This window comes from Vipera berus (genome assembly GCF_964194415.1).
Source record: "Vipera berus genome assembly, chromosome: 2".
Classification (NCBI taxonomy): domain Eukaryota; kingdom Metazoa; phylum Chordata; class Lepidosauria; order Squamata; family Viperidae; genus Vipera; species Vipera berus.
In genome coordinates, this window is record NC_138203.1 from 143,861,025 (window position 1) to 143,885,233 (window position 24,209).

The window sequence follows — 24,209 nt, forward strand, 5'->3', positions numbered from 1 at the left end:
CTGAACAATGACTTTTACAAAACACTTAAGTTCCTCTCTATCTACCTTGAATTTTCAGCAGGCATTATCCATGCCTTTAAAATATACATCCAATTCTGTCAAACCTTCCTGGTGGTGTTGACATTTTCAAGGCAAAATGCTGCACATACTTCAGGCAACTGAACAGGGACTGGGCTCCTGTCTTTCTAGCCAAGTGTTCTGACTTGTCATTGCTTGCATAGCAGAACACTGCCTTTGAAGATGTTAGCTACAGTTGCTGGTGAAATATTAGGAAATCTGTTTTCTCGATTATGGTCACTAAAACCTGAAGCCCAACAGATACCAAGCCATGAAAGCCTACAGCTAGTATACCATACATTAACTTCAAAAGTTAATGGTATAGCTTGGATTTCAAGGTAACTGAATTTATTCTGCTTATCATTTTCTGGTGTTCTTTGCTCTCACCTGAGCTGCAAAATGCATAGCCGTAATTCATTGTTTTCATAAACTTCTGAACTCTGGTAATTCAGACTATGATTTATAGTTAATGAACTACCAAGATTTGTACAGGTCAGCAATGTAAAGGATAGGATAATACCTAGACATAGTCTGCAATTTTTAATGCAGAGTAATGCCACTTGGGGGTGGTAATGTGCATTACAGGTTGTTTTCCAACTTATGACAATTGGGACCTGGAATTGCGGTCAATAAGCAATACAGTCATTAAATGAGTCATGTGAGTGGACCCACTTTTACAACCATTTTAACCAAGGTCATTAAGCGAATCCAGCTTCCCCAATTAACTTTGCTTGTTGGAATTCAGCTGGGAAGGCTGCAAATTGCAATCACATGACTGCAAGATGTTGTAACCCTCCTAAATATGGGCTGGTTACCAGGTGCCCAAATTGTAATTGGCTGGGGATGGTGTGACAGTTGTAACTTGGTTGAAGGTACTTTTTCTGAGGTCTTGTAACTTCATCATTAACCAAACTCATAAATTAAGCATTATTTGCATATGGTTCATTATGTAGTTTTGATTAGTGAATATTTGGAACTAACAAGGACCAAACACTGGTGATCTGCAAAAATTGTCAAAAGGATACTTTGCACTAGAAAGTATATCTGCAGAAAGGGTACTTTGGAAAAAATGTTTCCCAAGTTTTAAAAAACTAACTGGCTTCAGGAATCCAGCCAAAACTCTTCAAAGAAAATGAAGGATGGAATAATTAAGCTTTCAATCCTGTACAATTAAAGAAGAAAGCTACTGTAAATCTTAATTACTGCAACTCCAAATTCCCCTCACTGCATTTTGAAAATACTGTCTTAAGATATGTTTCTTTTAATCCCTTATCCTTTTCTCCACGTGGTTTTCATACTATGTGAGACCACATAACCAAGTTAAAGTTGTGCTGGCAAAGCTAGGCATATAGCAAGCACTCCAAATATCAACAGTTGTTGGCTGAAGAACTTTGCAGTTTTAACTTATGGAAAATAGTAACAAGTGAAAGGGAATGAAGGGATTGATGCATTTCTATTATTTGCATGCAGGCAAATTAATCTCGTATTGATATGCCCCAACTGTGGCACCTGCTGGTTGAAGATTAAGAAGGGATGATAGTATGGTAACAAATAATTGAAAGGCATTGAAAAATTTAAGGAACTGAATGCCACCTGACTTTAGGAGGTGCAAGGAAATAAAGGGAGTTTTACAAGAACACTTGGAAAATCTATTCTCTATTATCATGTCATACAGAGTATGGAATAATGGGCTTAAACTATAGGAAGCGGATTTCAATTAAATACCATAAACTTGTCAATATTAAGAATGGCGTGACAGAGAAACAAAGGTTCCTTTTTTAAAAGAAATGTTTTGAGTTTGTCCTGGCAAAGCCATGGAGATTCCATTAATTTATCTTACACGTGTTTCAGCAGTTCCAGCTTCATGAGATGGAATCCTCGCTTCCTGTACTTTAAATTCTGTCCCGCTCGAGTAGAATACCAAACTTAAGTTGTTTAAAGCTGGTCTATTTCACATTAACCCTCAAAGTAGCTTACTACAATGAAATTTAAAAAAAACAGGCCATAAAACAGTCAAGACATTTTAAATCGGGATCATTAAAAAAAAAACCTTTAAAAGCCTGACGCCCTCCGGTCTCTCTCCAACGCTTTCCTAACTGAGGAATCCAGAGCAGTTCTGACCGCCTTCTTCCGCCCCACCCCCTCCACCGGCTCGAATGACATTTCCTTTACCCAATCCCGTTCCGGGCTACGTCATCTCCGGATTGGCTGGCGATAGCGAGCTCGAGGCCCTGGTGGTGGGAGCCAGAGCGCGAGGAGGAAGGTAAGATGGCGGCGGCTGCTGCTGCTGCGCTGAGCAAAAAAAAAAAAAAAGTGAGGGCGGATTTGGGGCTTTTTTTTTCCCCTCTTCCTTCTCTCCTCCTCCCCCCCCCCCAAAAAGCTGGCTTTTCCTCTCGCTCTTGCCAAACGGCTCCGCGGGAAAAGAAGCAGTAGGCGTGGGGGGAATGGTATACGGCCGAGGGACCGGAGTGCCTTCAGGGGGAGAAGGAGAAGCGCCTTCCCGTTTGGGTTGGGGAAGGCTTCGCCCCCGCGTGTCTGAATTAAGCGAAGCTCTCGAAGCGCAAAGAACAGAAGGCGGCGGCGACGGAGGAGAAGGAGGAGGAGGAGGAGGAGGGACTTTTAATCCCTTTTAGGGTAAAGAGGGAACGTGTTTTGTATGAACTTTAAAACGATAGTATTAGGAAGACTCTCCATCGTTTCCCCCCAGCATTCCACCATCCTCGACATTGTATAAAGAGCTCCTGTCTGGTATTTAGTTGCAGGAGCCGCAGCTGCTGAAGCGGTTAAAAAGGGAGGGTGGGGGTTAAATGCGGGGGGGGGAGGGTGGAGGGAACAAGGAAATGCCTAGCCGCCAATTGAAGAAATGGGACAGGAGAAGAGGAAAAGGTCGCAAGAGTCTATTTACATTTCTTGCCTTTTCGGGTTCTCGTCGGGGTAGCGTCCAGTAAATCCACGGATTGCCGGTAGCTGTGTAAGTCTGAAATACAGAATCTGGCGTGATTCAAGGTTTGATCAAGCTGAAAGCTTGATAGTCAGAAGGAAAATGAAATAACCTTGGGGGGGGGGAACAAAGGGATTTTATAGTAGCAGAAGTGACTTTTTTTTTTACTTATGTCAAATCTGTAGTAACATGTTCCTTACAGGCACTGGCATGAATAGAATTCGCATTCATGTTTTGCCTTCAAGTCGGGGGCAGCTCACTCCTGTGCCAAGGCCGCAAGAAACCTTGTCCTGTGCCTTTGCTCACCGTCCATGCTCTCAGCCTCGTTTGGAAGGACTCGAGTTCTGCATTAAGCATATCCTTGAAGACAGGAATGCACCCTTCAAGCAGTGCAGCTATATTTCCACTAAGAATGGCAGGAGGTGCCCAAATGCAGCTCCCAAGCCAGAGAAGAAAGATGGGTATGCATTCTGTATGTTCATATTATCTATAGAGATGAGCTGAAATTTTGTCTTCTCTCTTCCTCAGCCTTTGGAGCAGATCATACCACTTTATATATCATAGGTCTAATGAAAATAATAAGAGTACCGTATGCACAGAATAATTGTGGAATATCTTAAAGTTACATTCATGCAATTATATCATCCTGTGTCAAGACTAGATGCCAACCATTTGTATTGTGTTCGCAGATATTTTTTTTTGCAGAACATTAACCGAAAAGAGTTGCATGCTAAAATATACAAAAAGATTTCAGATTCAATCTGGTATCTCCAAGGAAATTTGAGGAAGGATGAAGGTAGGGAATGCTCTTGAAAAACAATGCCAGTCAGGAAATATGGTACCTAAATAGATGAGCAATGTCTGTATTTCACATGAGGCAGCTTTCTTTGTTCTAAAGCAAGGATCCTCAAGCTTTGCAGTGGGGGGGGGAGGAGAGATGGGATGGTTACGCACAAGCGGCAGATGAGCGTGTTTGCGTGGCCCAGTTCCAAATGGATCATGGTCCAGGGGTTGGGGACCTCTGCTCTAAAGAACATTTTCATGTTTTAGAGTTCTTAATTCCAGAGCCTCTGCTGGTTAAAAATAAGGGGTTGTCACATGCCCATGTATAATTTTGAGGTGGTTGGACAGTTGTACACGCTTCCTCCCAAAACATCCAAAGTCAAGTTTGTCTTGTAGACCTAGCTCAGTGCTAATCACAGGCTTAAAGATTGGTACAAATTTAATGGTTAACTGATTAAAATGAATAGTATACAACATAGAACATTTAAATAAACTAGTGTTATTCCTAAAGAAATATTTCTATCCAAGTTCTAAATTATTAAACATTTAAAACTTTAGTCTTTGTTTTTCAAAGCCTTTGGGTTGATGTGTAGAACTACTGTACATAGTTCTTTGAGAAATGCAGTGAAAGTTACGAAACTAATTGAAGCCTGGTAAATGAAGAGATTAAAAATAATTAGAAATAATAAAAAAAACATTACAAAGGAATTTAAACTGACTGTTTTCACTTGCTGGCTACAAGAAGGAAGAAAGGAAAAATATGATGATAGTTTCAAAATTCTCTTAGTATAGCCAAATCAATGACTCATTCTAGAAATGTCTGTTTCCCGACATGGCTCAACTTAAAAGGTTGAGAGTTAAATTGACATTCTTTAAAAAGTTCTTTGAAAAATCTAAATGCAGTCCTAAAGCATTGTTTAGAATACAATTATATAGACTTAGATGAAATTTTTGCACTTGTGTGGGAACAAACACCAAGGGACTTCCAAGTTGAAAGGATTAGCTTGTGACATCACAGTTGCCTGGGGGACACACAGTTGGGGGCTCCTTTCACATTCCTGGCTGGAGCAAAGGATGAGAGGACTCACCCCACCCAATGGCACCACTTAGCACTCAGGTTTCAAACACAGGCTTGCTAACCTCAAACCCAGTGTCCTAATCATGAGAGCCCTCATGCACCTAGATGAAATAATAATTAGAAAAGGTATAGAGCATTTATTTAAATTATTAGGTTAAATTTATATCCTGCATTTTGTACAGAAATTTAAAACAGCATACAAAATTCTATTTTTGCCAACAACAATCATGTTTGGTAGGTTGGGCCAAAAAAACTCTGGAATGTGATTGTTCCATGGCTGAGAATTAAAGCAAAGCGTATGCTCTGGATTATGGAATAAAGAATGATGGATGTCATTTACTTGTGCCAGTTTCACTTATTTCACAGCAAATTGGGATTCTTTGGGGAAAAATGGAGAGATCCCAATACTTCTGGCTGTGTCTGAAATTTGTTTAGCTTTAAATTCTGAGTCATAAGCCTTTGTTTATGCATTCTCCTTTGCCCTTTACTCTCCACAATCATGAGGAATAAACGAGAAACGTATATTTCCATTTTAAGTAATGGTTAAAACATTTCATTACATCACTGTTTGTTTGAAACTTGCTCATTTAAAAGTTTTGCTAGTCTAATCCAATGTTAGCAATAATGGAATGGATTCTTGGGTCATGTAACAACAACACGAACAAGGTCCTATTAGTGGAATGTAGACACCTGCTTGATAAATGTTTGTGATGGTGTATGTGATTCTCAGACATTGTTGAAATCTGGTTCCTGTCAGTGCACACCTGTGTTGACCATTGTTGAAGGAAAATGGCAATCCCAGTCAATAGTGTCTGGAAAGCCACAAACATCTCAAGTTCAAGTAGCACACGTTAAATATGAAAGTACTGTATAGATTTCTAAGTTTACAGCTTTCTTAGAAGAGACTAGGCCTGAAGACTTCAATATTATAGACCTTTAAGTATAATGTGTGTTTTTTTGAGAACTAGAGCATGTTAATAATCCAAACTGAAGACCTTTAGATGTATTGGGATCATTATAGAAGTATAGACCCAAGACATTTAAAGGGCATCCACTTAGGGAAGGCTACTTATAAGAAGAGTGTATATATTTTTTTGTTTTGAAGGAATTACGTTTAGCAATTTGGAAAGCACTGTTTGTTGTTCCTTTTCTAATTTGTACCATATAGCGGTTCCCTTCATTTTGGTTCCTTTTTTCCCAGATGCTTAAGGGCAACATCAGAATTGCCTGCTTCAATGTTTAATCATAATTCTACATTTCACACACTTTTATGAGTGCTTTGTTTAAATTTGAACTCCCAATGCACTAGTCTCATTATGGAATCCTTGCCTTTGGCCTACAAGGAAAAAGACTCCTTACGTTTTGCTTGCTGACAACTTTAAAGGATGTTAAATGCTTTAGAGCAGTGGTCATCAACCTTTCCACCTTGGCGACCCGGCGGGGGGGGGAGTGAGTGGGAGGTGCACGTGCACAGCTCCATTGATGTGAGCAGTTGGCACACCCACTCCAGTTGCATGAATGGAGCTTCACACATGAGTGGAGGGCACTTCCGTTCACACACGAAGCTCCAGTCCTGTGAGTGGAGGGTGCTGACGTGCGAAGCTCCATTCTTGAGAATGGAGTTTTGCACCTCTGCTCGTGCGAGTGGAACTGTGTGTGTGCACTTGCCTGCTGGACTTGCGCAAGTGGAGCTTCTCGCGCACACTTGCCATTGTTGTGCAGCCCGGTTTCGAACAGGCTCCATCCCGGGGGTTGGGGACCCCTGCTTTAGAATGAAGTGGTGGCTTCCACTGAAATTCCATCAGTTCTCATGAAAGCCTTGAGAACACATGCAGACTTGAGTTAGGAAGTAAGATTAGCAGATGCCTCTACCAGACGTCTCCCTGCCCCCAAAGGAAAGAAAAGGTTTTCCTGATCATGGTCCTAAGTTGTGAGAGCTGTAAATTGAGTAACCAATACGATTGGTCCAATTTTATGACCTTTTTGTAGCAGTTGTTAAGCAAATGCTGTAGTCATTAAGTGAATCGGTGGTTTGCTGTGGCCAGTTTTGCCAAAAACGTGAAATAAATGATTTTGGCAAAAGTGATGTAAAACATGGTCACATGACTGGAATGCTACAATCAGCCATAAATGTTCATGTGACCGTGGGGGGCCACGGCTGTCAGAACTTCGGAACTGGAACGTAGGTACCCCAAGGAGATCCTTGTAACTTCAAATGGTCACAAATCAAGGACTAGCAATAAAAGCCATATATTACAGCTATGAAAGTACAATAGTATTCCTATTGCAATAGTACTACACCATAGTATAAAAGACTACTTTAATGTAAAAATCTTTTTCTGTTAAAAGGAAATGGGTAGTAGGGAATCTGTTAGACAGCTATAAATGATTTGGGAAGAACTTAGATTGATTTCATCAAAGGGAAGAAAACAGATGAAACAGATAAAGGCAGTCTAGCCCAGTAGGAGAAGGAAGCAAAGAAATTAGGACTGAGATGAGCATGTCAGCAGGAGAGATTAGGGCTACGACACTCAAACTGAGCAACTTCCAGGTATACTCACTTTTATTGATTCCTACATGTTGCTTTAAACTGTATGGAAGCCAGGTGTTTCTTTGTTAGATATTTTGAAAATTACAATGCATAACTTATTATTTCGCCTCTCTACCTAGTGTGTCATTCTGTGCTGAACATGCTCGCAGAAATGTGTTGGCCTTGCAGGCTCAGATGAAGAAGTCTAATCCTAGTCCCGTGAGAGAGTCTCTTCTCTGTCAGCTGAGTTCCTATGCGAAGACGGAGCAGGGCTCTCAAACTGTAGAAAATAACCGTAGTGAGGGCAACAGGATATTGGGTAAGCAGAAGAGATGATAATGTTATCTTGGGTATTTTTTATTCTTTTAAAATTAGATGCAAAGGTTGAATTTTATGTAGCTCGGTCATATTCTAACAAACCCCTTTCAATATGTAGTTTAAAACAGGTCCCCAACCTTTTGGGCACCAGGAACCGGTTCCATGGAGAAAGGTTTTTCCGTGGACCAGAGAGTGCGTGGTTTTGTGTGTTGCCTGTATCCCATGGATGGTGCTTTGCTTGTTTGTGTGGACTGGTTGCTGGCATGCCGCAGCCCAGTACCGGTCCATGGACCAGGGGTTGGGGACTCCTGGTTTAAAACAAAGCAATCCAGAGAAAAGATGGAAACAGATAATGTTCAGTTTCACTCAGTACTAGGTTAAAATGCTTTTAATTACATGAGTTTATTTCCCTTTACTGATTTTTAATAATAGGTTCAGCTTAAATATCTTGGGAAGCCCCAGATTTATATTTTAGCAAGGGGCATTGACTGCATTCAGAAGTCATAGAATATACATATTTTGTTGTTTTGTTTACACTGTTTAATTTATTGCTGTAGAGGGAAGTTACATTTAACATATACATTTACTGATGAATCCTATAAATTATATGGACCATTTGCAGAGTAATATGAACACTAGGTATGTCCTGTATCAGGATGGCATCCTGTGCTTTGGTTTGTTTTTACAGAGATCTCAATCCTAATTTGAGAGCTCTCTGCAACTAGCCAACTCAGTTTTCTGAAAAGAATTTGCTGTTACTACCTGTAGGTAGTTGGATGAAGAATGGAAGAAATTTAAAATATTAAGTTGATAATGGATGCAGCATATACTGCGTAGTTAAAAATTAAATGTGGAGGTGATTTGGAATTTGTTAACTGTCTTTGTGGTTTATACTTTAAAAAACCTCAACCGCATAAGAATCTATTCCCTCTGCCAAATAAGATGACCAAATAAATATGTTGGTGATGGTAGTAGGATTTTCCTTACCAAATCAAGGTTAAATTATAGATGTATTGGTCTGACATTTAGGCCCAGAAGTAAATGGAAAAGTGAAGTTTTCCAATGATGCTCTAGTGATTAGTTTTAATGCAGTTTAAGATTAAATTAGTATTTTATGGATATTCTTTTGTTCTGATTGATGGACATGCTTATATTAGCATATAGAAGTGCGTGTTCACGTGAAACTTTCACTCCGGTAGCTCTGTTTTAGTTTATATTGATGACATTACACTAATTTTACTAAAGGATGTAGACTGTCAACATATTTTTCTTTTGTTTTTCCAGATGAAGACAGCTGGAGTGATGGAGAGCAGGAGCCTTTTACTGTGGATCAGACATGGAGAGGTGATCCTGATAGTGAAGCAGATAGCATTGATAGTGACCAAGAAGATCCTTTAAAGTAAGTGTCTTGAGTAAGATGTGAACTATGGCTGCAGAGTTGTGCAGTAGAGATAGAGTTCATTTCCAAAAAAAATTATTTGAGCATCTATTGAATTTGAGTTTTCAAAGACAAAGTTATTGCTTTAGCATGATCCTTACTCCCCCAGTACAATTTGGGTCATTCTTCCCAGCATCAATCTTGACTAGTTCTCTTTTTAGGAGCACCCGAATAATTGATGTTGGGGTATATAGATGGGAAGCTTCTGGGCCTTCAAATGTTCTTAAACTACTAAGTGCAGTATCCCCTATCATTTGACCTACTGACTGATGGTTGAAAGTTGTGGTTAATGGCACGTAGAGGACCTAAGTTTCATCACTCCTACTTTGTCCATAAAAAACCAGCCTGTACTCATAAATACACATTTTGAATATGTTCACCATTACCAATAAAAGCAAATTAATGCTGACCATTAATCTACATCTAAATGTTTTGTTTGGCCTGTCCCTGTTTTCTGGGTCACTTATGAAAAGTATATTAGTCCATAACTTCTTCATTTATGACTTTATTTTTGGCCCCAATAAAGTTTAAAATATTTCCATGTGTCTTGTGGAGTTATTCCACATATGTAATTTGCCATATGTTCTGGTGTGCAACTAAACAGCAACTGGGTAATGTATCAACTACATTTTACACTAACTGAAAATTATAAGCAGTTGTTGAGAGTACGCCTTGTAGAATGCATTTTTGAAGGCTGTCATCTCATATTTTCTCATCCTTTAAAGTGTGTGAAAATATTTCAGATAGTTACTTGTACTTAAGGACAGCAACGTGAGCTGTAGAGGTGTAGCCCCGTAAGCTCTTGAGGGAACTCCAGGAGATATTGTGTTGAACTTCCTCAAGTTAGCATTTTGGTTTCAAAATGTTTTGCATTAAATATTCCCTGTTGAAGGTCACAGGTCTTGCTGATTGATTTCTTTGCTTTTAAATAGCTTACTTTTGTTACCTGACACTGCTTTAGGTGATTCTCCATGTTAATGATTAGAGAGGATGAGTTGTGATTGGATCCTGTTTGTGCAGACATGCTGGTGTGTATACGGCTGAGGAGGTGGCACTGATCATGCGAGAAAAACTGATCCGGCTACAGTCTCTGTATATTGATCAGTTCAAACGGCTTCAGCACCTTCTGAAAGAGAAGAAGCGCCGGTATTTGCACAGCCGGAAGGTGGAACATGAAGCCATAGGTAAATGGCTACAACTCTGAACATAAGCTGAAGACATCACAAAATCTGGTGTGAAATTAATTAGAGCAGCCATCAGAAGCAGTTTACCAAGAGCTTAGAGACTACTTTTTTGTAGATATATCTTGATTTTTCTTGCCTGTTAATATTTACTTGAAGTGGTACTTGTTAAGGGTAATGTTCAGATTAATTAGTCCTCTTCAGGATTTGAGCATCATCTGTTCCTAAAAATAGAACTGCATTGTAGCCATGAGTGAGAGAGAGCTTCATATACCACATGTCTGAATTCAGAGATCTGTTGTAATCATTAAGATAATATGTGGCTCCTATAATTAATGAAAATGTCATTATTTCATGATTTTTGGAAGAGGAAGCGTTTGCATAAATATAACTAGTCAGTTATCCTATGAGACTAGCTAAGGAAATATTTAATTGTTTCAAGTTATTTTAATTAGTTCTAACAAAGTCTTCCCTGACCATAGTGCTGGAAGATGGTGTTTCCGCTAGATTGCAGCATGGTTCTTTTTATCTTTTTAAAATCTCATGAAGTGCTACAGTTAATCTCAAGAGTAGTAGAACCTTACAGACATCGTAGTTTTGCAGAACAGGGATGGGCAGCATTTCGAGGGTTGTGGGACTCAAGGCAGCCTTCCAATCTGACCAATTCCCAACCTCAAAATTCTTCCAAAATGGGCTAGCGTTAGATCCCAAAGGAGCTATTTTAGGCCTTAAGGTTAAGAGGGGTAGGGGGTGGAGAGAGTGTGTAATGGAAGTAGGAAACCTAAAATTGAAAATCATACTGTTGAAATACAACAATACAAAGTGGGCTGAAGGAAAGCTTCAGGCTGCTCATCCCTGCAGTAGAATTATGGTGATCGTTTTGTATTTCTTCTCTGAAGCAACAGTCAAATCTGTAACAACTGAGCTAAAGCAGTTTCTCTCCCAAAGCAGAAACTCACAGAAGAACTCTTTTGAGTAGAAAGGTATAGTACTTTAATTCCCTGAGGATGCATTGTTAATGTCTTCCAGGTAGCAGTCTCCTGACAGGCCCAGAGGGTCTTCTGTCTAAAGAACGTGAAAACTTGAAGCGGTTGAAATATTTGAGGCGTTACCGACAACGCTATGGTGTGGAGGCTCTTTTACATCGGCAGCTGAAGGAACGCAGAATGCTCGCTACAGAGGGTGCTGGACAGCAGGTAATTGAGTGACTTGCTTCTCCGTTTGGTCCAGTGGTGGTAGAAAGTGTGTGCCTGATTGTTTTATGAAAGCAAAGTATAAAAATGGAAGTTACTCTGATTTCCAGGTATGTGCAAGCTCTGTGCCATGTGCAGAATTCAAAACCAAGCGTTTTCAAGGTAACATCCATTTGGGAAGAGTAACATTCCTTCACGATGAGGCGCTTTTTAGCGTGCTTTCTATGCTATGAATAAATTCAGTCTGTTGTGTGATTATGAAAACACATAAGCAGTTGGCGTGTATATTTCAGAAGCTGATGTATGACTGAAATAATTCCTGTTAAAACAGTGGCTTCTCTAAAAGATTGTCTTGTGTTTGGTTTGTATCCTCCAGGCACACACTACCCGTTCTAGCCAGAGGTGTTTGGCCTTTGTAGAAGATGTTCGATGTTCCAACCAGTCTCTCCCAATGACAAGACATTGCCTTATTCGTATCCTTTTTCTCTCCAGTGTATTAATGTTGTTGTTAGCTGCGAAGTGTCCGACCCATCGCGACCCCGTGGACAATGTTCCTCCAGGCCTTCCTGTCCTCTACCATCTTCTGGAGTCCATTTAAGCTCACGCCTACTGCTTCAGTGACTCCATCCAGCCACCTCATTCTCCGTCGTCCCCTTCTCTTGCCCTCAATCTTTCCCAGCATTAGGCTCTTCTCCAGTGAGTCCTTCCTTCTCATTAGGTGGCCAAAGTATTTGAGTTTTAGCTTCAGGATCTGGCCTTCTAAAGAGCAGTCAGGGTTGATCTCCTCTAGGACTGACCGGTTTGATCGCTTTGCAGTCCAAGGGACTCGCAGGAGTCTTCTCCAGCACCACAGTTCAAAGGCCTCAATTCTTCGGCGCTCGGCCTTTCTTATGGTCCAGCTTTCACTGCCATACATTGCAACTGGGAAGACCATAGTATTAATACTTGTCACAATTAGACCTTTGCCTTTTTAAAACTTAATATCTTAATTTTTTTAACAAAATAATCTTTAATCTTAAAAATAAAACATTTAAAAAATTAAAAGTACAAATTAAGAGGAAAAAAATCATTTTATGTTTATGAATAGTCACTGGTTTACCAATGTATTCACTAAGATACAAGTTGTCTTAAGATAGTATCTATTCTGATTACTGAGTCTCTGCCTTAGTAACACACGTTGCTGCATCCTTTGATTGGTAGAAAATGTCTTCTCCAGAACAGATCGCACATTTATGACAAACATCATTCCTCTGATGTTTGGAATATTTCTTAATATCATTTTTTTTGCCACCATCCAGGTTTGATACAAACTCAGTTCCTGATAAACAGTCAAATTCTAAAGCTTTGATATGTGATCTTTGGTACTGGATGGGGTTTTATTGCCCCAGAGAGACCCACTGCACAACCTGGGGATCCTGCTAGACTCTTGGCTCTGCTCAAGGAGCAGAGGACAGCCATGGCTAGGAGAACCTTTGTACAGTTTCACGTGCACCAACTGTGCCCCTTCCTGGACCGTGAGGCTGCACTCATTGTCACTCACGCCCTGGTAACCTCCAGAATGGATCATTGCAACGTGCTGTACCTGGGGCTGGTCTTGAAGAGCACCTAGGAGCTTCACCTGGTGCAAAATGTGGCTGTGTGGACAGTTATTTATGTGTTTATTAATCAAATTTATATAGCTGACCATTTCCCAAGTGACTTATACAATGTTAGTGTATATCTCTAGGATGGCACATGTTGCTCTTCTGTTCCATGAGCTACATTGCCTGTCAGTTTGCTTGATGCAATTCAAGGTGCTGGTTTTGATCTTTAAATTTCTATATGGCATGGGACCGGGCTTTTTGAGGGCCATCTCTTCCTGGTTACATTTACCCATCCCATCAGGTCAAGCAGAACAGGTATGTTCTGGGTTCTTTCTCTTAAGGAGTTCCATCTGGTGGGAATCAGGAAACATGTCTTTGCTGTGCCCCCACGGCCCCCCCCCCATCATTCTTTGGAACTTCATTCCCCTTGTGTTCAAATTAGCTCCATCTTTGCTAGCCTTTTGGAAAACCCAAATGTAGTTCTTCCATCAACGCTGAGAATCCCATACTAAACCTGCAAGTGGCTATATTAGGCTAAGTGACTGTCCTCCCACTCTCTTGGATTTTCATGTCTTTAATATTTATTTTTATATTTAATGTTTCTTGAATTGTTATATGGTTTTAATTGGTATGATGTCAGATGGGCAGCTATATAAATTTGGCAAATAATAACAATATAACTTAAACGTTTAAATGTAAGATTTAAAGATGTTCCCATAAGTCTACTATACATTAATATATTACCCCAAAAAGTTACTAAATGGTCATATGACCATTTCACATTTCTTAGACCTCCAGCATAAAAAATACATTCTTTGAGGAGTTCAACGCATTCTACATGCAATTTCATGATGACTCGGTCTTAATCCCAAAATCCCTGTACAGTATACCATTTTAACATTTTAGGGACCTCAAGTAACTACTGTGGCTTTTGGGGAATTTCCAGTTCTTTAGTCCATGTTTGAATTGTCCCAGAAATGTCCACTTTAAAAATATTCTGATAGAGATATATTTTAGGTTTTATTTCTGTAATGTATTCTATCAAGCAATGAAGCAACTCAGATGACCGTGAGGCAGCCAAAACATCTGGTCCATATTGACCTGTTAGAACATCCTTAAGCTGAAGATACCTCCAATGTTGCCAATAGGGAAGACCAAATTTAAGTTGGGAAAATCCTTAAAATTGTCATTATATAATACAAAGGTACTTCAGTACTGTACTCAACTGTTTAAAAATTCATTGAATTTGGTACTCAATGCATTTTGAAGCAAAAATCTTGTCCTGGTACTCATCTTTCTCCAGCTACTCGATGTGCAAGGTAAAACTTGCTAGCACCAGCTGATTTGTGACTCGCGATGGAAATAAAGGGTCAAGGTAAGTCATGTGGTTTGCTTGGTATTCATTGTTTTTAAGTACTCGTTGCGCCTCCCGGAATGAATTATCAGACGAATATCAAGGTACCACTGTAACTGATCTAAAGCCATAATCCCAGCTTCCACCAAACTCATCAGTAAAATGATTTTCCACCAATTCTTAAAGTAGATTTTTTTTGCCCAAAGTGTAAGATATTCATGAGTATTATCAAAACTCAGTTTATGTCCCAATATGGCCCAAAGATTTCTCACCGCTCAGTTTAACACTCTTGTGCTTTTCTTGGCCCTGAATCAAGGCTGGTGGCTTCTTGTAGCCTCTGGTTTCAAACAGGAGCCCAAAGAAGTGACTTCTGATGGTCTGTTGGCTGTTCCATAGCTTCAGCATTAAACTGGAACAGTCAATTCAGTTGGAAGCAACAATAAAACCTCACTAAATTACAGTCAAGCCAGAGCCTGAAATAAAACCAAATTGTTTGGATCACTTCAGTCACGTGTGTGAATGTATATGAAAAAGGGCTCTTCTAAAAGGCTTAATGTTAACTTTTAAGCCAGCAAAAAGTAATATTTAGAATTCACTGTTCTAGTCGGAAGCTTGTGGACTGAGCTCAGTTGTGTTGTAAATTTATTTTTTTTTGCAGGAAATTACATTTTCAGTTACCTATTCATGTATAAATGTTGATAGTAAAAATTCAACATGTTTGTGCAGTTTAGACACCCATTTTTATTTTGAAGTTAGAGAACAGGATCAGTCCATTAATATAGAACAATACCCCAGTTCTAAATCAAAGTTGATTTTTATTATTGGTTATCGGATTACACTTATGTATACAGAGCTCATATTTAACTCCAATATTTTCTCTCTCAAGATTCTCCAAGAAAAAAAGTATTAAAGTTCCCCTTTATTTCCCTAGTTTATATATAGTACATTTTCCAAGGATGACTTACTTAAAGGTCTGCTTTTTACACCTACTATGTATTGCAAATTTTGCCAAATTTCCTTGACTCCATCTTCAGATATTTGCCAGGACACCAATCAGCTCCTATTTAAATTGTGCCAAGGGTCAGAAGATGCACCCTGCAGCAAACCAGTGCCTGTAAACCTTTCTGAAAATCCCTGCTGCCCACTCCACCTACAGCTACCACCTCAGATGTATATTCCTGAACAGGTACTGTGTGTTCCTGAAGAACTGGACACCGCCTCCACGGATCTCTACTTGAGTGCAGCTGAACTCCGCCCCACAGAGAGTTTGCCACTGGAGTTCAGTGATGTAAGTATCTTATGAGGCACTGCAGAGAATTTTTGGGCATGAGGCTATATATCAAGGGATATAGAGAAAATGTGAATACTTATTTATATCAAACTTAATGATATGAGAGAGACTGAAAGCAAGAGAGATGTAGACAAGAAAAGTAAGATAATCAAGAGTTACAGAATGAAATTGTCATTTTTCTATTCATCCAGTGTGTAAAACACCAACAGGAAAAGAAGACTACACTCTCAATGTGTAACATGGCTTTTCTGAATATATGCTTCAGTTCTTAGTGATTTCCCATAGGCAGTGAGAGTTAATGTTTCTAATGATACTGTACAATAACAGGTTGGCCACTTACTGTGTGAAAGCCCTAATAAGCAGGCATATACATAGAATGAAGGCTACTGCTAAGCTTGTAAGCCGCCCTGAGTCTTCGGAGAACGGCAGGATATAAATGGAATTAAAATAAATAAAAAATAAAAAAAATACTACCGTATCACATTTCCTATCCCCTTTATAATTCTTTAAAGTGATTCGACTCGTAATGGTATTCAGTTGGAAAGGGCTGAAGAGGGCTTGAGTTTGCACTGGGTATTTTAGAATATCTTTGGAAAATGAGATTTATTAAAATTCGCATCTTGGAATTCTTAAAACTATTCATGAAGAGTGCATTTTTATTACAGGTAGTCCTCGACTTACCACAGTTGTGCCCAAAATTTATGTTGCTAAGCCACACAGTTAGGTGAATTTTGCCCCATTTTATGACCTTTCTTGCCATGGTTGTTAAGTGAATCATTGCACTTAGTCAGTTAGTACCATGGTTGTAAATCTGGCTTCCCAGTGACTTTGTCAGTAAGTAGCAGAAAGTGATCACATGACCCTGGGACACTGCAATTATTATACATATGAGTCTTGCCAAGCTTCTGAATTTTCATCACGTGACCATGGGAATGCTGCAACGGTTGTGTGATAAACGGTCATAAGTCACTTTTTTCACTTCTGTTCAATGCTTCAATCACTGAATGAACTGTTGTAAGTGGAGGACTGCCTGTAGTTTAATAGAGTGTTTCATATTTGTCCTGATAGGAAGACATTTATCATCTGCCCAATCATTTTAAAATATCTTCCTAGATCAGGCATGTCAAACTGCTGGGCATCACACCGAAACAGCGCCCACCCCATTGCTGGCAATGGGGAAAAAGTCACGATATATCGCGCAACATCATGTGACATCGCAAGTTTGACATGCCTGTCCTAGATAAAAGCCACATGTCTTTTTGAGGCAATCTTCTGGAGTACCTTTTTTTTTTAATTAAAATCCATTTCATTATAAAGTGCTGTCTAATCAGTAAATGCACCTGGCATCTGAGTACTTTGAAAGCCTTGCTCAACAAACTGACTGCTCTGGATCTATAAATACCCCTTTTAATTTCATCTCACTTTTTTTTAATAGGGAAACAGAGGCATACCCTCTTAAGACAGCAAGCCTACCCAGCAAACCTACCTGTATTAACAGACTACAGGTAGTCCTTCATTTACAATCAAAATAGAACCCAAAATTTCTGTTGCTAAGCAAGGCAATTGTTAAGTGATTAATTTTGCACTATTTTGCAACCATTTTGCCAGAGTTAATTTAATTTAATTAATTTAATTTATTATCATTTCTATACCGCCCTTCTCCCGAAGGACTCAGGGCGGTGTACAGGGCAAGAATAAAACACAGAAATTTACAAAAATTAAAAGATAATTAAATACATGCCCGATTAAAATACAATAGATACATAGTAAAAACCCCAATAAGAATGATAAAAAACCCCACCAATCCCCCCTCAGGCCAGGCTGGCTTGCTCGAACAAGTATGTTTTCAGATCGCGGCGAAAGGAGCGCAGATCGGGCGCCGTCCGGAGCTCAACCGGTAACTGGTTCCATAGCTCCGGGGCGCCCACAGAGAAGGATCTCCCCCTGGGGGCCACCAGACGGCATTCTCTGACCGGTGGCACCCTGAGGAGGCCCTCTCTGTGGGAACGCACAGGGCGCAGGGAGCTTGATGCCAGTTAAGTGAATCACTACTAAGTTAAGTGAATCACTACTGGAATAGTTAAATGAATCATACGATTGTTAAGCAAATCTGTTTTCCCCCATTGACTTTGCTTGTTGAAAGCTGGCTGGGAAGGTTACAGATCCTGGGACAGTGCAACTGTCATAAAACACGTGCTAGTTGCCTAGCATCCAAATTTTGATCATCTGACCATGGGGATGCTGCAATGATCATAAGTGTGAAAACTGATCGTAAGTCACTTTTTTCAGTGCTGTTGTAACTTTGAATAGTTGCTAAACGAATGGTTGTAAGTCGAGGACTACCTGTATAGGATTATTTAGATAAGGATCCCACAGTATCTTTATCCAAAGTTTAGAATTAGCACCTGCTGTATTAATAGGTTGTCATTTCTTACAGGGGAAGCCTACTTCTATCATTTTAGTGTCTTATCATTTTAGAAATTCTAGATGAATTTCAGTCAGACTGCTTAAAAATCAAATTATTTCATCCTTTTTAATTGAAAAGTTTTGGGGCTTATTCTTATGCCTTCCTATGGTGTATGTACATACAAAAATTGATTGGGAGGGAGAAAAAAACCCGAATGGCATGCAGTGTTCCCCCAACCCCAAATGGGCTTCTTCGTTATTCTCTGATAGGATTTGGATGTTGTCGGAGACGGCATGCAGTGTCCCCCTTCTCCTCTGCTTGCTGATGCTTCCGCTGCCCTCGAGAGCCAGCTGAGCAAAAACATGGCTGAAGCTCCCATAATTGTCTGCTCAGATGAAGAATCTATTCGACAAGGATTTCCAACACAGGCAGGAAGGGGAGGTTTCCCCAGACAAATTACACCTCTTACGTCAGAACCTCCACAGGAACGATCAGCGCAGGTACTGTGCTAGCTTTGGAGGATCTCTTCTGGTGGGCTGCTTTTGTTTTACGAGTAGCTACCTCGTCGCTAAGTGTTACTGTTAGAACAGATTATTCTATAAAGGCCTCCTTGAAAATAAGCCAGCAAGCATTTTCATATACACAGGTGGATCATAAAGAGAACAAGGAGCCGGTTTTGTTTGTCAAGGGGATTAGCCATCTGCTCGCTGCATGGGTTGGGGGAAAGTTTGAGGAAAGGATCATTACCTCCCTTCCCTGCTCCCCCTCCCCTCCCAAAAAACAGCACAGCATAGTTATTAGCATGGGGAGGGTTAGCAACTAGCAGGTGGTGGAAGCCTTTGAATTGCCAGTGTTTCAGTTGGTAAACAAGCAATTTCTCTTCAAATGTCTACTCGGCTGCTTTATTTGTTGACTTGCTTAGAGCATAGACAAATTTTGCAAACAGATTGTATGTCTGTGAATCCTTATTTTCATAACATCCACAAAGGAAAAAAAACATCGATATCTGGTTGAATTCTTTTTTAGTTGGTTAATGTTATTAATATGATTGCAATTTGTATTATCATTATGAAAATTACAGGATCAATTATCTTATCTCTATTAGAATACACATCATCCTGTGACAAGTGGATCAAGGCTGGAGGACAGTAAGAAAGAGGAACCCTCAACCAATGGGAATTCAGAACCAGCTGCTATCAACAGAGAAAAGATTGTCTGATAAAGCATCTGCTGCTCTTGAACTCCTTTTGGCTTCCAGTGTTTTGCCATCTCTTATTAAATCTTGCCCAGATTTAATGTCTCATCTGGAAAACCACGTGAGAGGCAGCTTTAGCATGTTTGAGTGACTTTTTTCAATCTCGTTCAGGGAATGCCTTTTGATTTCCGGTATAAATGGAGAGAAAACATAGGAAATCTTAATGTTCAATTAATACAAAAAGCAAAAGCCTCTGCCTTATACATAGTCATAGGCCCTGATAAGAGGAAACGGCTTAGAGTATTTTCCATAGTTGAATTATTGGGAGTGTATTTGAAGTCACAGGCTGAGCCATGCTAAAAGCAGAACTTTTTATTATCTGTACTGTACACTAGCCTGTTGATGTATAATGTGCACATAGCTGGGTTTTTTCTCTTTTCCTTTAGCACTGAAGCTCGTATAGGCAATTTTCCATTTCTACATTGTAATGTGTACAAATCCCTTGTAGTATGAAAATAAAAATACTGGATACATTTTACAGCTTGCTCTTCTAATCTTGTAAAGTAATTAGTTCCTTTGCTGAGCACTCTAGGGAAAAGAAATTGAAGAGCCAATTTAAAAATGATCCGTTTCCTGAGTAGAAACAGGAAACAGACAGCAAACAAAATACTGCGTATCTTGCAGTATCAGAGGAAGACAAAACTAGTTTCTTTGTTCTCTTTTGATGCAAACTTGAAACACGTCAAATCTTGCCAATATTACTGCTCCTTTTCGTTACATCCAATATTGGGAAACCTTTAGGTTGTGATGAAGGGCACGGATGGAAAATCAGCAAAGTTTCCCCAAAGTATTGATTCTGTGCCTTAACATCCAAAAGCTTATATTTGTTCCTCTGCCTTCAAGTGGAAGCTAATGTTACAAACAACTGTGAAAATCTTTGATTACTTTTTCCCGAATGAATACTGTGCAAAATCGTTCACATTCAGACTGTCTACCGGTAGTTCTCAACTTACAAGCACAATTGAGATGGGAATGCATTGCTAAGCTCCATTGCCAAGTGATGCAGTTGCAGTGTCACATGACCGCCTCACTTAGCAATAGTAAGAAAGCCATGTTTGGCAGCAGCTGTCTCTGCAAAAGGGGGTTGGGTATGCTTGGTCAGCTGCAGTAGCAGAAAGAAAGCAGAAAGGAGGGGCAAAAAAGGGCGTAGATGGGAGGGAGATAGGCAGATGGGAGATAGATATGGGGAATTGAAACACCCCTGCTATTTTAAGTGTGGATAGGCTGCCAAGTGCCCAAATTTTGATCATGTGACTGAAGGGGCTGCAATGGTCCTAACTTCAGGTGCCGTTCACTGCTGCTGTAACTAAATAGTAACTGAACAAATAGTCATAACTACCTATAGTTTGCAATGAGCTCTTTGGAAATGTTCCAAGTTCAAAAACACTCTTCCCAGCTCAACATATTTCCAGGGTGGTTTAAGCAGACAGTTTCAGCAGAGGTGACTGAAATTTGAAATGAGGGAAATTTGAAGCATTTTTCATAGTGCTATAGTCACTCCCTAGCATTAGGTCCTTGTCCAAAGAAACATGCTTATGTTTGCTTTGTAAGTTATTATCACTGCCTCAGTAGATAGCTGCCATGTATACATACAGTACACACCCTATCCATTCTGTATGGTACATTATTATTTCCAAAGCATTCCTAAATGCTGCTTCACCTTTAACTGCATGTATAGCTTAATATATATTTCTAATTCCTTTGAGAAAAACTAATGTGTTTGCTTAGCAACATGTTTGTTCTTTGTGATCAGTACTGTCATTCAGCAATGTCTGACTTGTAGCTAGATGCCGAAATTTTGGTGGACTGTCTTTTCACCAACATATTAATGAACTTTGGTCAGGTGAGAGGAACTCTGTTTAAACATGCAATGGCAAACCACCGATTTTGGCAAAGATTTTGGCAAGTATAATAGTACCATTATAGTCCTTGCAGACAGCTGGCCATTTGCATTCTTTTAGAGCAGACATGTCAAACTCGCGACGTCACATGAAGTCGCGAGACGTATCCGTGGGCTGGCAGTTTGACACCCCTGTTTTAGAGAGTTGTTGATGCCACCTGGAGGCTTACCTGTGTCATCAGGATCACCTGAGTATTAGAAATAGGTGTGGAACTTTCTTGGAATTGTTGAAAAGACTGTGTTGTAGACTGAAGATAGATGATGTAGCCCTCCCACTCTGATGTAGATATGACATCATCTATCTACAATCTACAACAGCCCTTTCAACAGTTCCAAGAAGGCTGTACAACACAATGTCAAACTCGCTGGGTCAAGTGATGTGTCGGGACGTATGGTGACTTTTTTGCATTGCGGGACCTGGAGTGGGCGCGGCCTCTGCATGATGCAACTGGCCTGCGGGCTGGCAGCTTCACACCCCTGCTCCACACCCATTTGCACTACTCAGGTGACCCTGACGGCACAGATAAGCCTCCAGGTGGCATCAATGACTTTCTAAAAGAATGCAAATGACCAACTGACTGCAAGGAATATATAACCCTTCCATTCCCCACCATTCAGTCAGAGCTGAAGAAGTTTCTTGGATGAGAAGCAAAATGTCTTCAAAGAAAAACAAGAAAGTCCAGTTGCCTCATGAAAAAGGATCTTTGGGATAACTATGACCTAGATGACTGAGAATCTCCATAGACTCTGCCTTTAAGGTGAATCAGCAGGGGTGCAAAGACTGTGCCCACTTTTACAGGTAGGACTTTTAACAAGAGTTCAATTTGTAGGAATCAGACAGCAGCTTTACAGTATTTGTGTTTAATGAAAACTTCAATATGTTGACTGCCATGTAGTGGTCATCTGGATTTTTGCATTTCAGGTATGATAGTGTTCCAATAACGTAGGGGTTGCCACAAAGAAGAGGGAGTCAAACTATTCTCCAAAGCACCTAAGGGCAGGACAAGAAGGAATGGATGAGTAGGAAGTCAGCATCCCCCTCGGAGAAGGAAATATTTGGGGGATATTTTAAAAAAGGCAGAATATTATATTTCCCCAAAGAAATAATAGAAAATCTTAGACAGAAACCAACCCCCTCTCCCTGCCCAAAGCAGAAACCACCTCTGTAGAAATGCATATTTGATCATCCTATTCAGAAAGACTGGGACCAGGAACCTTGGAGCTGATGGGATTAGAAAGACAAAGACCCCTAAAAATCTAGATCCCCCACATAAAATCTAGACGTGACCTTTAGGACATAATAGGATTACCCTACCACCACTAGAATACCAAAAGGGCATAGTGAACCACAGGTCAAAGTTCATTGCACAGGAACAGGAAGAGCCTCCAATACAATGCCACAGGAACAACTCCAAACACAAAGCCCAAAGAAGGTATAAAAACCCACCACTCCAGCTCCATTTTGTCAGCCACCTCAGAAACACATGCTGTGTCACTGAAGTTTCTGGAAACTCAATAAACTGGATCTTCTTTCCTAAAGCAGTCTCCACTTTCTTATTCCCAGCTTGGACTGGACCTGAAGATTTTTCTTTCAACAGATGGAAACTAATCAAGAGAGAAGCAACTTAGAACTAAGAAGAAATAGATGTGTATTTTGAATATTAGATTCTGTTATGAATTGAGATAAGGGAAACTGATTACCTAAAAGCCTGTTAATTATAAATATCAAATGTTAAATTTGAATATTGATGGGAAACTAAAAATTGGGGAAAAATCAATAACAGGACATTGATTATCTATTAAGATTGAATGTAAAAGTAATTGATATTAATTTAAGGTAAAAATTATTGATAAATGTAATAATGATGTTTTTACTTAGTTGATATAGTAAGAACTGTATTAGCTTAGGAGATAGGAGATATTAAGGGAAAAAGAGGAAATATTTGATGCTGTAACTTGAGATTTGTACTAAAGATTTTTGTATGTTATTGAACTATTGATTAAATACTTTTTAAATACTTAAATACTTAAAATTGGAAAATTAATAAAATATTATTTTTTAAAAAAGAACTAAGAAGAAATTTCCTGACAGAACAATCAGTGGAACAACTTGCCTCCAGAAGTTGTGAATGCTCCAACACTGGACGTTTTTAAGAAGAAATTGGACAACCATCTGTCTGAAATGGTATAGGGCAGTGATGGCGAAGCTTTTAGAGTGCCCAAACTGTAACCCAAAACCCACTTATATATCTTCGGGTGCCGGGTGGGCGTGGCCGTGGTGGTAACGGCAGACTGGGTGGGACTAAAAAGTTCAATCAAATCAATTCTAACTTTGCAAGATCTTTTTTTTCCCTGCAAGAAGTTGAAATTGAACCTTTTTTTGCATATGGCGGCGGAGGCCTAAAGCAACAAGGTTTTATAAAACCCAGCTGAAGGCCTAGGACTGGGACGAGGGCACGTGTGGCATAGGTTCACCACCATGGGCATAGGGTTTCCTGCCTGAGCAGGGGGCTGGACTACAAGACCTCCAAGGTCCCTTCCAGCTCTATTCTATTCTATTCTATTCTATTCTATTCTATTCTATTCTATTCTATTCTATTCTATTCTATTCTATTGTCATGGATGTTTTTGCTCTGACATCTATTCTATTCTATTCCACCTAGCAAAGATTCAACAGGGCCCTCTTAATTATGCTGCACTCTTAACCTCAGTGGGAAAAAGCTATAGTCTCATTTCCTTAAAAAGGAAATATCTAATCACAGCCTGAAAAGTGAATCATGAGATCTTGCTGCAGTGTCTTTTATGAGAACAAGTCAGAGCTGGTCATGGTTTAGGACTCAATATATTGAACTAGGATAGATACATTTGCAAAATCATGTTAAACCTAGGTTAGCATTATT

The 24,209-nt window shown here is 39.7% G+C and overlaps 1 protein-coding gene across 2 annotated transcripts; it reads left to right on the top strand.

Moving 5' to 3' along the window:
• Nucleotides 1–2,052: 2,052 nt before the first annotated feature.
• Nucleotides 2,053–19,887, top strand: KANSL2 (KAT8 regulatory NSL complex subunit 2). Of its 2 annotated transcripts, XM_081317964.1 has the most exons (10): nt 2,053–2,320; nt 3,201–3,459; nt 7,530–7,708; nt 8,992–9,106; nt 10,166–10,329; nt 11,356–11,522; nt 11,896–11,992; nt 15,491–15,744; nt 18,424–18,654; nt 19,260–19,887. In XM_081317964.1, the coding sequence occupies exons 2-10, from the start codon at nt 3,209–3,211 to the stop codon at nt 19,371–19,373; spliced, it is 1,572 nt and encodes a 523-aa protein (XP_081174090.1). In that variant the 5' UTR covers nt 2,053–2,320; nt 3,201–3,208; the 3' UTR covers nt 19,374–19,887. The 2 variants fall into 2 exon arrangements, with proteins under 2 accessions (XP_081174090.1, XP_081174089.1); XM_081317963.1 differs by lacking the exon at nt 2,053–2,320 and having other exon boundaries at nt 2,910–3,459.
• The last annotated feature ends 4,322 nt before the right edge of the window (nt 19,888–24,209 follow it).

What these genes read in the sequence shown, in the direction of transcription:
- KANSL2 (XM_081317963.1), top strand. Translation starts at nt 3,188, where the DNA reads ATGTTCCTTACAGGCACTGGCATGAATAGAATTCGCATTCATGTTTTG. An exon ending in GACAAGACATTGCCTTATTC is followed by an intron (nt 11,993 to 15,490) that starts GTATCCTTTTTC and finishes CTCCATCTTCAG; the next exon opens with ATATTTGCCAGGACACCAAT. An exon ending in TGCCACTGGAGTTCAGTGAT is followed by an intron (nt 15,745 to 18,423) that starts GTAAGTATCTTA and finishes ATTCTCTGATAG; the next exon opens with GATTTGGATGTTGTCGGAGA.